The sequence below is a fragment of the Anthonomus grandis genome, chromosome 17, assembly GCF_022605725.1.
Source record: "Anthonomus grandis grandis chromosome 17, icAntGran1.3, whole genome shotgun sequence".
Taxonomy (NCBI): domain Eukaryota; kingdom Metazoa; phylum Arthropoda; class Insecta; order Coleoptera; family Curculionidae; genus Anthonomus; species Anthonomus grandis.
This window is the reverse complement of record NC_065562.1, coordinates 17799133-17815122: the sequence shown is the minus strand read 5'-3', so window position 1 is coordinate 17815122 and position 15990 is coordinate 17799133. Positions and strand designations below refer to the sequence as shown.

Sequence of the window (15990 nt, the reverse complement as noted above, 5' to 3'; positions counted from 1 at the left end):
ATCGGTTTTTCGGTCGTATATACTCTATATAAAAATTCCATGTCATGTAATTCATATAGTCGTTTAAGTACCTTTTAAACGCCATGATTTTTGTTATAATTTATGGTAATACTAACCAAAATTAACCCCATTATTATAATTTAAAATATAACTTTTAGTAGTAATAAATTTCCTTACTATCTCAACTAACGGCTACTCACGGGAAGAAGTCCAGGAAAAGTATCCAGGTTTTGGCAGCGAGTACATCCTGTTCCCCGATGACGACGGAAATCCGATGTACGTTTACTTGAACCGCACGAATTACACGAAATTATTCGGCATAGGCGAACCGAACATGGACGAGGACGTTAAAATCACCTATTTTTCCAGAAAACACCTGGAAGGGGTGGAAATCAAGTCCAAGGAAGACTTGAGCAGCTATATTGACCCCTCGAAATCCACTAAGTGCGTTACCCACGGCTGGATGTCTGGTGGAAAGAAGGATTCTTCTGTGCGTATCCGAGACGGTTTTCTTTACAGGTAGATTTGATTTTTTTGTGTCAATCGATAGAAAATTAAATTTTAAGTAAAAGTTATCTTTATGATATTTTTGTAACGTTAAAAATAAGCCAGTTATTCAACTTTAAACGACGTCGCTTAGATACTCTTCACTTCAAACCACAATAACTCTGTTAGTTATTAAGTTATTGCCAAAAAGGGACCATAGACATATTAATTTTAACCTGGGAAAAACGTTATCAAATCCTGTTGAATTTTAGAACAATTTATATCAATCAGTAGGAAATTAAATTCTAAACAAAACTTGTCTCTATGAAATTTCTCTAACGTGAAAAATAAGCGAGATATCCCAATTTTAAACGACGTGCTATTAGGGCCGTCGCTCAGACACTCTCCACTTCAAACCTCAATAACTCCGTTAGTTGTCATTTTAGACTTATAGAGTATTAAGTGTTTTTTAATTAGAATTTACTTACAAATCGATTGGCATTATAACATATAGGGTGTCTCATGATAAAAATGCAGTTTTTTGCCAATAATTCAAGAATTAACTAGGCAATATTTCCTGGAGAAAATAGATTAATACCTTCAACTGCCTGAAAGAAACGCCTTCATATTATCTCTTTTAATTTACTTAGGGTCTTCGCACATCGATTGCCAAAAGTTATAATCCCTTTATTATCTCAGGTAAAGTTTTAGGTAAATTTGTCTTGATTTAATTTTTTTAGGAGAGTATTTTTTTTGGACCATTTTTGAAAAACCTTTATAACTTAATAAATAATAGACCAATTTACTTAGGATCTTCGCACATCGATTACCAATAAAATCGTTTATAATTCCAGTTAGTTTCAAGTAAATTTGTCTTGATTTAATTTTTTTATATATTTTTTAAGCTCGAGAGTAATTTTTTTGGACCATTTTTCGAAAATTGTTCATAACTTTAAAAGTACTAGGCCAATTTACTTCTGGTTTTCTCTCATCGATTGCCAGTAGAACCATTAATGATCCTACTAAGTTTCAAGTAAATTGGTCTTGATTTGAATTTTTTATGAATTTATAAACATTAGAGTAATTTTCTTGGACCACTTTTTGAAAAACTTTCATAACTTAAAAAATAATAGACCAATTTACTTGCAGTCTTCGCACACCGGTTGCCAACAGAATTTACATACAATTTGTTTACAACAGAATTTGTTTGTAACAGAATATAATTTGTTTATAATCTCAGTAAGTTACAGGTAAATTTGTCTTGATTTAATTTTTTTAGGAGAGTATTTTTTTGGACCATTTTTTGAAAATTGTTTATAACTTTAAAAGTACTAGACCAATTTACTTCGGGTCTTCTCTCATCGATTGCCAGTAGAACCGTTAATGATTCTAATAAGTCTCAAGTAAATTGGTCTTGATTTGATTTTTTCTCAATTTTTAATCTAGAGACTACATTTTTTTTGGACCATTTTTTGAAAAACTTTTATAACTTAAGAAATAATAGACCAATTTACTTAAGATCTTTGCACATCGATTACCAATAAACTCGATTATAATTCTAGTCAGTTTCAAGTAAATTGGTCTTGATTTGAATTTTTTATGAATTTATAAACGTTAGAGTAATTTTCTTGGACCATTTTTTGAAAAACTTTCATAACTTTAAAAATAATAGACCAATTTACTTGCAGTCTTCGCAAATCGGTTGCCAACAGAATTTACATACAATTTGTTTACAACAGAATTTGTTGGTAACAGAATATAATTTGTTTATAATCTCAGTAAGTTACAGGTAAATTTGTCTTGATTTAATTTTTTTAGGAGAGTATTTTTTTGGACCATTTTTTGAAAATTGTTCATAACTTAAAAAGTACTAGACCAATTTACTTCTGGTCTTCTCTCGTCGATTGCCAGTAGAACCGTTAATGATCCTACTAAGTTTCAAGTAAATTGGTCTTAATTTGAATTTTTTATGAATTTATAAACATTAGAGTAATTCTCATGGACCATTTTTTGAAAAATTTTCATAACCTAAAAAATAATAGACCAATTTACTTGCAGTCTTCGCAAATCGGTTGCCAACAGAATTTACATACAATTTTTTTACAACAGAATTTGTTTGTAACAGAATATAATTTGTTTATAATCTCAGTAAGTTACAGGTAAATTTGTCTTGATTTAATTTTTTTAAGCTCGAGAGTAATTTTTTTGGACCATTTTTCGAAAATTGTTCATAACTTTAAAAGTACTAGGCCAATTTACTTCTGGTTTTCTCTCATCGATTGCCAGTAGAACCATTAATGATCCTACTAAGTTTCAAGTAAATTGGTCTTGATTTGAATTTTTTATGAATTTATAAACATTAGAGTAATTTTCTTGGACCACTTTTTGAAAAACTTTCATAACTTAAAAAATAATAGACCAATTTACTTGCAGTCTTCGCACACCGGTTGCCAACAGAATTTACATACAATTTGTTTACAACAGAATTTGTTTGTAACAGAATATAATTTGTTTATAATCTCAGTAAGTTACAGGTAAATTTGTCTTGATTTAATTTTTTTAGGCGAGTATTTTTTTTGGACCATTTTTTGAAAATTGTTCATAACTTTAAAACTACTAGGCCAATTTACTTCTGGTTTTCTCTCATCGATTGCCAGTAGAACCGTTAATGATTCTAATAAGTCTCAAGTAAATTGGTCTTGATTTGATTTTTTTCTCAATTTTTAATCTAGAGACTACATTTTTTTTGGACCATTTTTTGAAAAACTTTTATAACTTAAGAAATAATAGACCAATTTACTTAAGATCTTTGCACATCGATTACCAATAAACTCGTTTATAATTCTAGTCAGTTTCAAGTAAATTGGTCTTGATTTGAATTTTTTATGAATTTATAAATATTAGAGTAATTTTTTTGGACCATTTTTTGAAAATTGTTCATAACTTAAAAAGTACTAGGCGAATTTACTTCTGGTCTTTTCTCGTTAATTGCCAGTAGAACCGTTAATGATCCTACTAAGTTTTAAGTAAATTGGTCTTGATTTGAATTTTTTTTTAGTTTTTAATCTTGATACTTCATTTTTTTTGGACCATTTTTTGAAATTCTTTTATAACTTAATAAATAATAGACCAATTTACTTAAGATCTTCGCACATCGATTACCAATAAACTCGATTATAATTCTAGTCAGTTTCAAGTAAATTGGTCTTGATTTAAATTTTTTATGAATTTATAAACATTAGAATAATTTTTTTGGACCACTTTTTAAAAAACTTTCATAACTTAAAAAATAATAGACCAATTTACTTGCAGTCTTCGCACATCGGTTGCCAACAGAATTTCCATACAATTTTTTTACAACAGAATTTGTTTGTAACAGAATATAATTTGTTCATAATCTCAGTAAGTTTCAGGTAAATTTGTCTTGATTTAATTTTTTTAGGAGAGTATTTTTTTGGACCATTTTTTGAAAATTGTTCATAACTTAAAAAGTACTAGACCAATTTACTTCTGGTCTTCGCACATCGATTACCAATAAAATCGTTTATAATTCTGGTCAGTTTCAACTAAATTGGTTTTGATTTGAATTTTTTATGAATTTATAAACATTAGAGTAATTTTCTTGGACCACTTTTTGAAAAACTTTCATAACTTAAAAAATAATAGACCAATTTACTTGCAGTCTTCGCACATCGGTTGCCAACAGAATTTACATACAATTTGTTTGTAACAGAATATAATTTGTTTATAATCTCAGTAAGTTTCAAGTAAATTTGTCTTGATTTATTTTTTTTATATTTTTTTAAGCTCGGGAGTAATTTTTTTGGACCATTTTTTGAAAATTGTTCATAACTTTAAAAGTACTAGGCCAATTCACTCCTGGTCTTCTCTCATCGATTGCCAGTAGAACGATTAATGATCCTACTAAGTTTCAAGTAAATTGGTCTTGATTTGAATTTTTCATAAATTTTTTAATCTTGTGACTACATTTTTTTGGACCATTTTTGAAAAACTTTTATAACTTAATAAATAATAGACCAATTTACTTAGGATCTTTGCACATCGAATATCAATAAAATCGTTTATAATTCCAGTCAGTTTCAAGTAAATTGGTCTTGATTTGAATTTTTTATGAATTTATAAACATTAGAGTAATTTTTTTGGACCACTTTTTGAAAATTGTTCATAACTTTAAAAGTACTAGGCCAATTTACTTCTCGTCTTCTCTCGTCGATTGCCAGTAGAACCGTTAATGATCCTAATAAGTCTCAAGTAAATTGGTCTTGATTTGATTTTTTTCCAATTTTTAATCTAGACTACATTTTTTTTGGACCATTTTTCGAAAAATTTTCATAACCTAAAAAATAATAAACCAATTTACTTAACGTCTTCGCACGTTGATTGCCAATAAAATCCTTTATAATCCCAGTAAATTTCAAGTAAATTGGTCTTGATTTAATTTTTTTATGAATTTTTAAACTTTTATTAACATTGTTGTTTTAAAATCCTCCATAACTTAAAAACTAATAGACCAATTTACTTCTGGTCTTCTTTCATTCGATTGCCAATAGAACCGTTTATGATCCCACCAAGTTTCGCACTTTCATTGCCGTTTATGATCTCAACAAATTTCTAGTAAATTGGTCTTGATTTGAATTTTTCATGGAATTTTAAACTTGAGAGTAAATTGTTTTTTTGAAAAATTTCCATAACTTAAAAACTAGTTGAACAATTTACTTCTGGTCTTCTCCCATCGATTGTCACTAAGATCGTTTATGATCCCACGAAGTTTCAAGTAAATTGGACTTAATTTAAATTTTGTTTGGAATTTTTAAACTTAGTCTAGATATAATATACTAATTTACTTGTGGTTCTTACACATCGATTACAAATAGAACTGTTAATATTCCCAGTAAGTTTCAAATAAATTGGTCCTGATTTGAATTTTTTATGAAACATGAGAAATAATAAACCAATTTACTTAGGGTCTTCGCACATCGATTCCCAACAGAACTTTCCAATTCCAACTGGGAGAAATGAAAAAAAAAGGAATTTCTTCCAGGCAATTGAACAGCACATTAAGAAAGAAAAACGCTTCAGCTTCAATTTCCTGGAAGAAATAAATCAATACCTTCAACTTCCTGGAAGAAACGCCTTCATATTACCCTCTTCCAGGGAGCTGGATCTTCGGTCTTCATGTTCTCAACTGCCTGGACGTAAAACCTAATTAAGGCACTTCTTCCAGAAGAAATAAAAAACAGGAACTCCTTCCAGACAATTGGGCCTTAAGATAAAATGCCTTCAATTTCCTGGAAGAAATAAATCAATACCTTCAACTTCCTGGAAGAAACGCCTTCATATTACCCTCTTCCAGGGAGCTGGATCTTCTGTCTTCATGTTCTCAACTGCCTTGACGTAAAACCTAATTAAGGCACTTCTTCCAGAAGAAATAAAAAACAGGAACTCCTTCCAGACAATTGAGCCTTAAGATAAAATGCCTTCCAGAGAGTTGAATTTCCTGTAGCACCACCTTAAATCGACCTTCAAATTCCATCCATTTTAGGTATGACGCGAACGTGTTGGTGATGGACTGGAGCGCGATCTCCGGCAACCCTTTCTACCCCATCCCCATGCTGACCACCCCAGCGGTGGGCGAACACTATGGCACCTACCTGAACCACATGGTGGACGAACTGGGGGTGAACCCACAGGATATCCATCTGGTGGGGCACAGTCTGGGGGCCCACGTTTCCGGGTTCGCCGGTAGACAAGTGAAGACAGGGAAGGTGGGACGGATCACCGGTAGGTGGGGGAACAGTTGGGGTTATTTGAGGTTAAGGTTTTTTTTTTAGGGTTAGATCCGGCACTTCCGGGGTTCGACACCGGTTTGGTGCAATCGGGCACTCTGAACCCTAACGACGCGCATTTTGTGGATATTATTCATACTTGCGCGGGGTTTTTAGGTTATAAGACCCCGCTGGGGCACGCGGATTTTTACCCTAACGGTGGTGGGCCTCCGCAACCCGGATGTGGCATTTTAGAGGTGTGCAATCATTTATTTATAACATGGATCGTTTGAGGGTTATTGTTTGCAGTTTATCGAGGCTTGCAGTCACGGTTTGTCTTGGAAGGTGTTTGCTAGCTCTCTGGTCCGGGATGATCCATATGTGGCCACCAGGTGTTCCACCCTGGATGAGTTAATGAAAGAGAAACGATGTGGGGGTGAAGACACCCTCGTGGGAGACCAAACACCTGGGGACGTGCGGGGGATTTACTACAGTAGGATCTTAGAGGAGGACGTCGATTACCGCTTGAACGATAAAAATCTGATAAAGTGACGTAACGCAGTAATAAAATTTAATTGTTGAACAAATCGGGTTTTTATTATTGCGCCACCGGTTCATTTCTTTACCAAATTCGGTGCGGGCCACACATACTTTCGGCACTGTTATGTATATCAGGTCATCTTGGGAATATCAATTACGTTCAGGTGTATAACGGATATACCGGGTGGACAAACTTACAAAAAATTCTACCTCAGATCGCCTTAGATATTTAGCTGTTAATTTATAACCTTTCAAAGGTTAAATAAATGTTTAACGTTTGACGAAATAATAAAAAATGTCAAATAAAACAGAGTGACACTCTTCAATGCCGCTTTTTTAATCAGTAATAAATTAACCTTCCAAGTCACAGGTCTCGAATATATTGAAATTTAAGGATTACACGTGTTTCGTCTGTAATAGGCAACATCAGATCTACTGTAAGAGAGAAACAGGAATAATAAACTTTACGAACTGTTGAAAATCAAGTGAATCACACTATCAGTAAGTGTTGTTCTAATACGAGATTCAACTAGGTCATCAGATTATCTATCTTTATCTAGATATTTTTATTACTTCCAGACAGTTGAATGAATTAAATCATATCACAGTAAACTGCCTGGACGAATAATTTGATCACTTCCAGGCAGTTGAATGAATTCAATTATATCACAGTGAATCAAGAGAGTCATTTACTCAATTGCCTGGACCCATATTTTGACCACTTCCAGGCAGTTGAGTGAATTCAATCATATCACAGTGACCCAAGAGAGTCATTGACTCAACTGCCTTGACGAATATTTTGATCACTTCCAGGCAGTTGAATGAATTAAATCATATCACAGTGAACTGCCTGGACGAATACTTTGATCACTTCCAGGCAATTGAGTGAATTCAATCATATCACAGTGACCCAAGAGAGTCATTGACTCAACTGCCTGGACGAATATTTTGATCACTTCCAGGCAGTTGAATGAATTAAATCATATCACAGTGAACTGCCTGGACGAATATTTTGATTACTTCCAGGCAGTTGAATGAATTCAATCATATCACAGTGACCCAAGAGAGTCATTGACTCAACTGCCTGGGCGAATATTTTGATCACTTCCAGGCAGTTGAATGAATTCATATCACAGTGAACTAAGAGAGTCGTTGACTCAATTGCCTGGACACAGCGAACCCAAAGATTCATTGACTCAACTGCCTGGACGAATATTTTAATTTCTTCCAGGCAGTTGAATGAATTCAATCATATCACAGTGACCCAAGAGAGTCATTGACTCAACTGACTGGACGAATATTTTGATCACTTCCAGGCAGTTGAATGAATTCATATCACAGTGAACTAAGAGAGTCGTTGACTCAATTGCCTGGACACAGCGAACCCAAAGATTCATTGACTCAACTGCCTGGACGAATATTTTAATTTCTTCCAGGCAGTTGAATGAATTCAATCATATCACAGTGAACCAAGAGATTCATTGACTCAACTGCCTGGACGAATATTTTAATTTCTTCTAGACAGTTGAGTGAATTCAATCATATCACAGTGACCCAAGAGAGTCATTGACTCAACTGACTGGACGAATATTTTGATCACTTCCAGGCAGTTGAATGAATTCAATCATATCACAGTGAACCAAGAGAGTCATTGACGAATATTGTGATTACTTCCAGGCAGTTGAATGAATTAAATCATATCACAGTGAACTGCCTGGACGAATATTTTAATTTCTTCTAGACAGTTGAGTGAATTCAATCATATCACAGTGACCCAAGAGAGTCATTGACTCAACTGACTGGACGAATATTTTGATCACTTCCAGGCAGTTGAATGAATTCAATCATATCACAGTGAACCAAGAGAGTCATTGACGAATATTGTGATTACTTCCAGGCAGTTGAATGAATTAAATCATATCACAGTGAACTGCCTGGACGAATATTTTGATTACTTCCAGGCAGTTGAATGAATTCAATCATATCACAGTGACCCAAGAGAGTCATTGACTCAACTGCCTGGGCGAATATTTTGATCACTTCCAGGCAGTTGAATGAATTCATATCACAGTGAACTAAGAGAGTCGTTGACTCAATTGCCTGGACACAGCGAACCCAAAGATTCATTGACTCAACTGCCTGGACGAATATTTTAATTTCTTCCAGGCAGTTGAATGAATTCAATCATATCACAGTGACCCAAGAGAGTCATTGACTCAACTGACTGGACGAATATTTTGATCACTTCCAGGCAGTTGAATGAATTCATATCACAGTGAACTAAGAGAGTCGTTGACTCAATTGCCTGGACACAGCGAACCCAAAGATTCATTGACTCAACTGCCTGGACGAATATTTTAATTTCTTCTAGACAGTTGAGTGAATTCAATCATATCACAGTGACCCAAGAGAGTCATTGACTCAACTGCCTGGGCGAATATTTTGATCACTTCCAGGCAGTTGAATGAATTCATATCACAGTGAACTAAGAGAGTCGTTGACTCAATTGCCTGGACACAGCGAACCCAAAGATTCATTGACTCAACTGCCTGGACGAATATTTTAATTTCTTCCAGGCAGTTGAATGAATTCAATCATATCACAGTGAACCAAGAGATTCATTGACTCAACTGCCTGGACGAATATTTTAATTTCTTCTAGACAGTTGAGTGAATTCAATCATATCACAGTGACCCAAGAGAGTCATTGACTCAACTGACTGGACGAATATTTTGATCACTTCCAGGCAGTTGAATGAATTCAATCATATCACAGTGAACCAAGAGAGTCATTGACGAATATTGTGATTACTTCCAGGCAGTTGAATGAATTAAATCATATCACAGTGAACTGCCTGGACGAATATTTTAATTTCTTCTAGACAGTTGAGTGAATTCAATCATATCACAGTGACCCAAGAGAGTCATTGACTCAACTGACTGGACGAATATTTTGATCACTTCCAGGCAGTTGAATGAATTCAATCATATCACAGTGAACCAAGAGAGTCATTGACGAATATTGTGATTACTTCCAGGCAGTTGAATGAATTAAATCATATCACAGTGAACTGCCTGGACGAATATTTTAATTTCTTCTAGACAGTTGAGTGAATTCAATCATATCACAGTGACCCAAGAGAGTCATTGACTCAACTGACTGGACGAATATTTTGATCACTTCCAGGCAGTTGAATGAATTCAATCATATCACAGTGAACCAAGAGAGTCATTGACGAATATTGTGATTACTTCCAGGCAGTTGAATGAATTCATATCACAGAGAACTAAGAGAGTCGTTGACTCAATTGCCTGGATACAGTGAACCCAAAGATTCATTGACTCAACTGCCTGGACGAATATTTTGATCATTTCCAGACAATTGAATGAGTTTGTCATTGATCATCTGCCTGGACGAATATTTTAATTTCTTCCAGGCAAACCTATTTTATTGTCATCTATTTGTTTAGTTGCACACCCTGTATACATATATGGGTTCTACACGGGGGATCCATATACGGCGGGCGTGCCTTAACATATTATCGGTTCATTGTTATTAGTTCGATATTGTCACTTATAATATAACAATATGCAGTAAAAACTTTCCTTTTTTTTTTAAGTGGTTTATTTATTTGCATTTTATAATAATTTATTAGGCAAGGGCTAAGGTAAATAATGTTTTTTTTTTATGTATTTAAAAGTACTAAAATTAGTACTTTTAAATTGTACATTTTCGCTACTTGCAATTAGTCTGAAACCAGTCGGAAAACCTTACGGTATCTAACTTCTTATTCCATTTTCAGTTGATCTCGTAACTAATTATTCAAATGTACACTAGTAACACACATAGCGGCATACGGTTTCACTGTATTAAACCAATGGATTTCAAGTAGTACCCAAGTAGAAAATGCTTATTAAATGGTTGTTATGGATTGTTTTACCATTGGGTAAGTCACGATTACCCTTTATATCGTTTAAATGTTTAAAACCCTCTTTTTAGGTCAAATTCTTCACTCCCAAGGGGTTCAGGTAACTGTGGGCGACTGTCCTGTATATTTTTACGAAAGATGCACCCACACCGAAGCAGTGAAGTTCACCCTATCGGTACCACACCGGAACCAAAGTTTATTATACGCATTAAACCCGTTGGATCCTAAAATACCCAAAGAGTACAACCCTGTGGTAAGTTTTTTTTTTATTATGGTGAAATTGGCGCCATTTTTTAAAACTGTCATGTTTACGTCAACGGATCGCTTGCTGACAGCAAGTATCGACAATTCGATCTGACAGTGACAGCTGTCAAATCTCTTGGTATATGATTAAAAGAGTACAACCCTGTCGTAAGTGTGACTGTTTTTATTATCGTGAAATTGGCGCCATTTTTTGAAACTGTCTGGCGTTGACTGTTGAGTTTGTTATTTTATTTTATGGTCCTATTAACCGTCCAAGCACTTTCAGTAAACAGTATTTAATAGTAAAAAGCATGAATTAAAATAGTAAAAATAATCGTACGACAAAAAATAAATCGGTGTTCTACATTTTATCTTAGCTAATAACTTAATGATTTTCAAATAAAACAAAACGTGACTTACGACAAGCAGCGCCACCTGGTGTTTGCCTACTATATACTTTTCTGATCTCAAACTAATTTACAGTTTTCTTTAATTCGCAATCAGCTGTCAGACATCAGACAATGACAGCTGTCAAATTTCTGGTTGATTACAGGCAAATCAGCTGACTTTTGACACATGTCAATGAAATGCATATCGAAAGAGTACAACCCTGTCGTAAGTGTGACCCTTTTTATTATCACGAAATTGGCCCTCATGTTGACGTTTACAGCAACTATCGACGATTAAATTAAAGAGTCGTCTCCGATAGTGACAGCTGTCAAATATCTGGTTTACTAGTTGCACGTGTTTCGATCAGCTTAAGGCATCATCACGCATTCAAAATACGAGGGGAAATCTTTGTGGATTACGTCCAGGAAGTTGAGGAGTTTTGTCTTTTTTTGGAGAGTATTTCTGTCCTTCTTCCAGGCAGTTGAATAGTTTTTCTGTCTCTCTCTCTTCTAGACAGTTGAAAAGTTTGACCTTCTGTTGAGAAGAACAAACCGACTTCTTAACTATGTGAAACAAAGACAAACAGTCTCTTCAACTTTGTTGAATTCAATAATTTGTCTGTCTCTCTTAAGGGCAATTGTAAAGTCTTTCTATCTTTATCCTCGAAGGGTCTTTCTGTTTCTCTTCCAGGCATTTTTCAACTGCCTGTGATAGAAATAGAAAGATACTTCAAATGCCTGGAAGAAGGACAAAATGATTCTTTAACAGCCTGGAAGGAGAAAAAAAATTTCCAGAAAAAGGAGAAAATTGTTGTATTCAGCACAGACTACAGCATTGACATATGACGTACAAACACTGACATTGACAGTATTGACACATCTTGAGGTATGACACGTGACATTATAACTAATGAGCATAAAGGTGGGATACAGTGTTGCGATATTTCAATACTAATACAACAAAAATGACCCTGACAGCTTGGAAAAATGATAGAATGACTCTTTGTGCAGAAAAAAGACAAAATTAGCTGCTTCGAATAAAAGTAGATAGACTCTTTGACTTACAGGTTGGACAAGGCATGAAGAAACCTATTCGTAAATTTTCAGGTACCATTAAAAGTGGTGATTCACGGTTATGGTGGTCTGGATATCGACACCAGTACCAGTAACGTAACCAGAGCGTACCAAGACGTCGGCTACAATGTCATCATAGTCGATTGGGAACCGCTGGCATCGATACCCTGCTACCACACGGCTTACCTTAACACGTGGTACGTGGCCCAGTGTATCTCCGTTCTGATGGTGGGACTGCTCCCTTTTGGAATTCGGCCCCCCATAGTACACGTGGTGGGGTTCAGTTTGGGGGCGCACGTGGCCGGATTAGCCGGCAATAATTTGCAAAATGTGTTGGGAAGCAGTTTTTATAGGATCACCGGTAAGCAGTAGGTTTGGTCAAGTTTATAGAATATATATTTTGTATTAAACTTTGGTACGCTATACAGTTTTGTCTGATAGGTTTAGATCCGGCCCTGCCCCTGTTCGCTACCCTGAATAACGACTGGAAACTGGACAAATCGGATGCGGAATTCGTCGACGTAATACACACAAGTGCGGGTACTTTTGGAAAAGTGGAGGCGACCGGGCATGTGGACTTTTACGTAAACGGAGGCTCCCTACAGCCCGCCTGTCAAAATAGGAAATGTAAAAACAAACAACGGTTTTCCTGAACAATAGTTTTTATATGTTTCAAGTTTTCCAGATCCGCCCCTGTGCAGTCACATTATGGCTGGCCTGTACTACGCAGAATCCATAAGGAGTTCCGTCTACGGGGGAGATTCGTTCATCGGCAGGCAATGTGACAACGTCGTGAATTACGTTTTGGGGTTATGTAATGGTTTTGACAAGATGGCGGTCATGGGGGAGAACGTTTATTATTTGTGAGTATCGTACGTACGTAATAGAAAAGGACCGTTTTAAATAAGAACAGGATCGCACTATTATTATTTTTTTTTTTAATAAAATAATTTTTGGGGATGGTACGCCCTTGCAATAACTCTTATGGTACATTTTAGGACTCGGGGCACTTTTTACTTGGAAACCTCGGACAAAGCGCCATACGCTTTGGGATTCAGGCCTTACTACCTCAACAAGCAAAAGTCCCGAGAGACCCTGAGCCTGTTCAAGGACCGATTTAAGAATTTCTTTAAATTATTGACCTGACCCGGTACAAATAAATCGACGTGCGTAATATATAAAAAGTGCTCATTTATTTTCTTGCCAACTGGGATTCAAATAGGGCCGGTGGGCCCTAGTTTCGAAATAAAAGACCCCTCGGGCCTCGGGGTCGCAACCCTCACCAAACACGACCCTTTTAGGGTTCTCCCTACGGTTTATCACGACATTCAGCTGCTCGTCTTCATAAATGTCGATTTCCGTAGCCACAATTTGACTATTAATCGACTCGATAAACAAGGCTGGGGCACGTCGATGGTTGCAATTTTCTGGAAAATATTCCTGAGTAAACCTCGCCTAAAAGCCACGTGGCGCCTTACCTTCGGGACTCGTGCCCTCGCATCCAGGCTGATCGGTGCCCCCGTTAGGATAAAAATCCACGTGTCCGCACGGATTCGTGTATCCGAACATCTGTATGTCCGTGTGCACCACATCGACAAATTCCGCATCTAAAGTTTAATTTTGCATCAATTAGAAGAACATAATTCAGTGTCTAACGCTTGTCAAACCTGTTTGGCACAAACGTTCTTCCAGCTCGTGTTTGCCCCACATGGGTCCGGCCGGGTCCAAGGCGGTGATCCGACCCACTTTCTTACCCCCCAGGTTCTCATATGCCTTACCGACGAAACCGGCCAACTGGGACCCCAGGGAATAACCTAAAAATGTGCCTGCCAAGTTACAGGTTTCCATCAAGAGTTAAGTGTCTTACCGATCAAGTGAATTTTATCGGGGCGTAAGCGAGTTTGTATTAAAAAATTCGCAATGGCGTCCCCTACCGGTTTCACATTGGCGGAGGACACGTGGTAAGACATGTTACCATAGGTGGACCAGTCCACGAAGATTATATTGTGATCGGCTTTTTGGAAATAGGCCTGTTTTATTAAGTCGTACCTGCGAAAATGGTCTTATTAGGGATATTTCGAGAAAGAGAGAGTTGAGGAATCTATTTTTCTTTCTTCGAGGCATAGTTAAAGAGATTGTCTGTCTTTCTTTCAGGCGGTTAAGGAGTAGATCTGTCTCCTATTGCAGTATGCTCAGGGTAAAATAGACTCTTCAATTCCTTGTAAGTAATGTGGGTAAGGGCCAAATTACGGACCATCAGCTGGTAAAGTTCCTATGTGTTATCAGGCAGATGAATTCTATCCTCTCGCTACCAATAGCTGCAGGAGGAATTATGACCCAAATTTTAACCTGTTGTTAACTAGCAGAAGGTTTACAGTTTGGCAACAACATAATTGTTGAGGCCGGTATAATAATCTTAAGAAAAAAAGAAAGATTAGGGTTATGAATAACTGGTCCTGAGAAGAGGTCGGTAAACTTTTCTGAAAAAGAAGTTATTTTGCTCTTCCGGGGGCAGAGCAAAAGGGTCGGATAAGGCAAGGATGTAACCTTCAGTCAGCTATTATCATATTAAATAAAGAGAGATTTAACCAGATGAAAAATAACAAAATACTCGTACAGATTAAGAACAAACTTCTTGCAAAACTATGCATGCTCCAGCTCTTTTTCCTGTTGTTAACTGGTTCTACTGGTAAGCAAGAATTATCCCGCTGGCACTGGTAAGACGAACAAGAAGTTCCTAATTCAATTTTTAATGTTACCAGCAGGATAACTTTTCCAGACACTTTACCAGCCGGTCCATAATTTGGCCCTAAGACATGTGGCCATACCTTAACCAGTTCACAAAGATTATATTGTGGCAACATTGCCTTTTGACAGCTGACGTTACCAACGAAATAATTTCAAATCAGTTGACTTATGACATAAGTCAATGAAATGTCAAGCAATTATTGTTTTTGTGATCATTGACAGCTATACATTAACCATTTATCATATTTATCTATATTTGTGTTCTATGATTTATTATAACGCTTAAAGCGTCTTATACGGTGACGTCATGACTTTGTTGATTGCTCAAATGAGTGATGATTAAGTGAAAATATGGCTTAAATCAGCTGATTTCTGACATAAGTCAAGCAACTGTCTTTGTGACCATTGACAGCTATGACACTTAATGAATCGCCATATTTGTACTTGTACTATTCCTAATCTATATAGGGTACGTACCATGGGGATTTTTCACTTGAGGTCCACCCGTGAAAGAAAATGGTGGTAAAGAAAATGGCGACCAACCGAACCGGTTGGTCGCCATTTTCTTTAACGAATAACTTGTAAGTGATCGTTAGCGGATCGTCGAATTGGTGCTTCTCGAAATCCACTTTCGGGTACGACCTGTACCGTTGTTTGTCGCTCATTTTCGCGTCTGTACGTTAACAAGGACGCCCGCTGAATAAACACGCACACATAGATAACATTATTTAATTTATTTTATGGATAATCTGTCGTGTGACGTGACCCTATTGTTAATATATTTACTTGTTTCGAT

The 15990-nt window shown here is 36.1% G+C and overlaps 2 protein-coding genes across 2 annotated transcripts; one reads left to right on the top strand and one right to left on the bottom strand.

The window, feature by feature from the left end:
* Window positions 1–2: 2 nt before the first annotated feature.
* LOC126746597 (uncharacterized) lies at window positions 3–13630 on the top strand. Its single transcript, XM_050454908.1, has 11 exons — window positions 3–105; window positions 159–519; window positions 6050–6288; window positions 6339–6529; window positions 6582–6820; window positions 7233–7249; window positions 10812–10993; window positions 12480–12807; window positions 12888–13073; window positions 13132–13309; window positions 13445–13630. Exons 1-11 carry the CDS (start codon window positions 84–86, stop codon window positions 13590–13592), a joined length of 2091 nt encoding a protein of 696 aa, XP_050310865.1. The 5' UTR covers window positions 3–83; the 3' UTR covers window positions 13593–13630.
* LOC126746350 (lipase member H-A-like) lies at window positions 13618–15906 on the bottom strand. The gene is made up of 5 exons (XM_050454570.1): window positions 15672–15906; window positions 14314–14495; window positions 14114–14260; window positions 13925–14053; window positions 13618–13873 (listed from the first exon to the last, which is right to left on the bottom strand). Exons 1-5 carry the CDS (start codon window positions 15857–15859, stop codon window positions 13635–13637), a joined length of 885 nt encoding a protein of 294 aa, XP_050310527.1. The 5' UTR covers window positions 15860–15906; the 3' UTR covers window positions 13618–13634.
* Window positions 15907–15990: the final 84 nt, after the last annotated feature.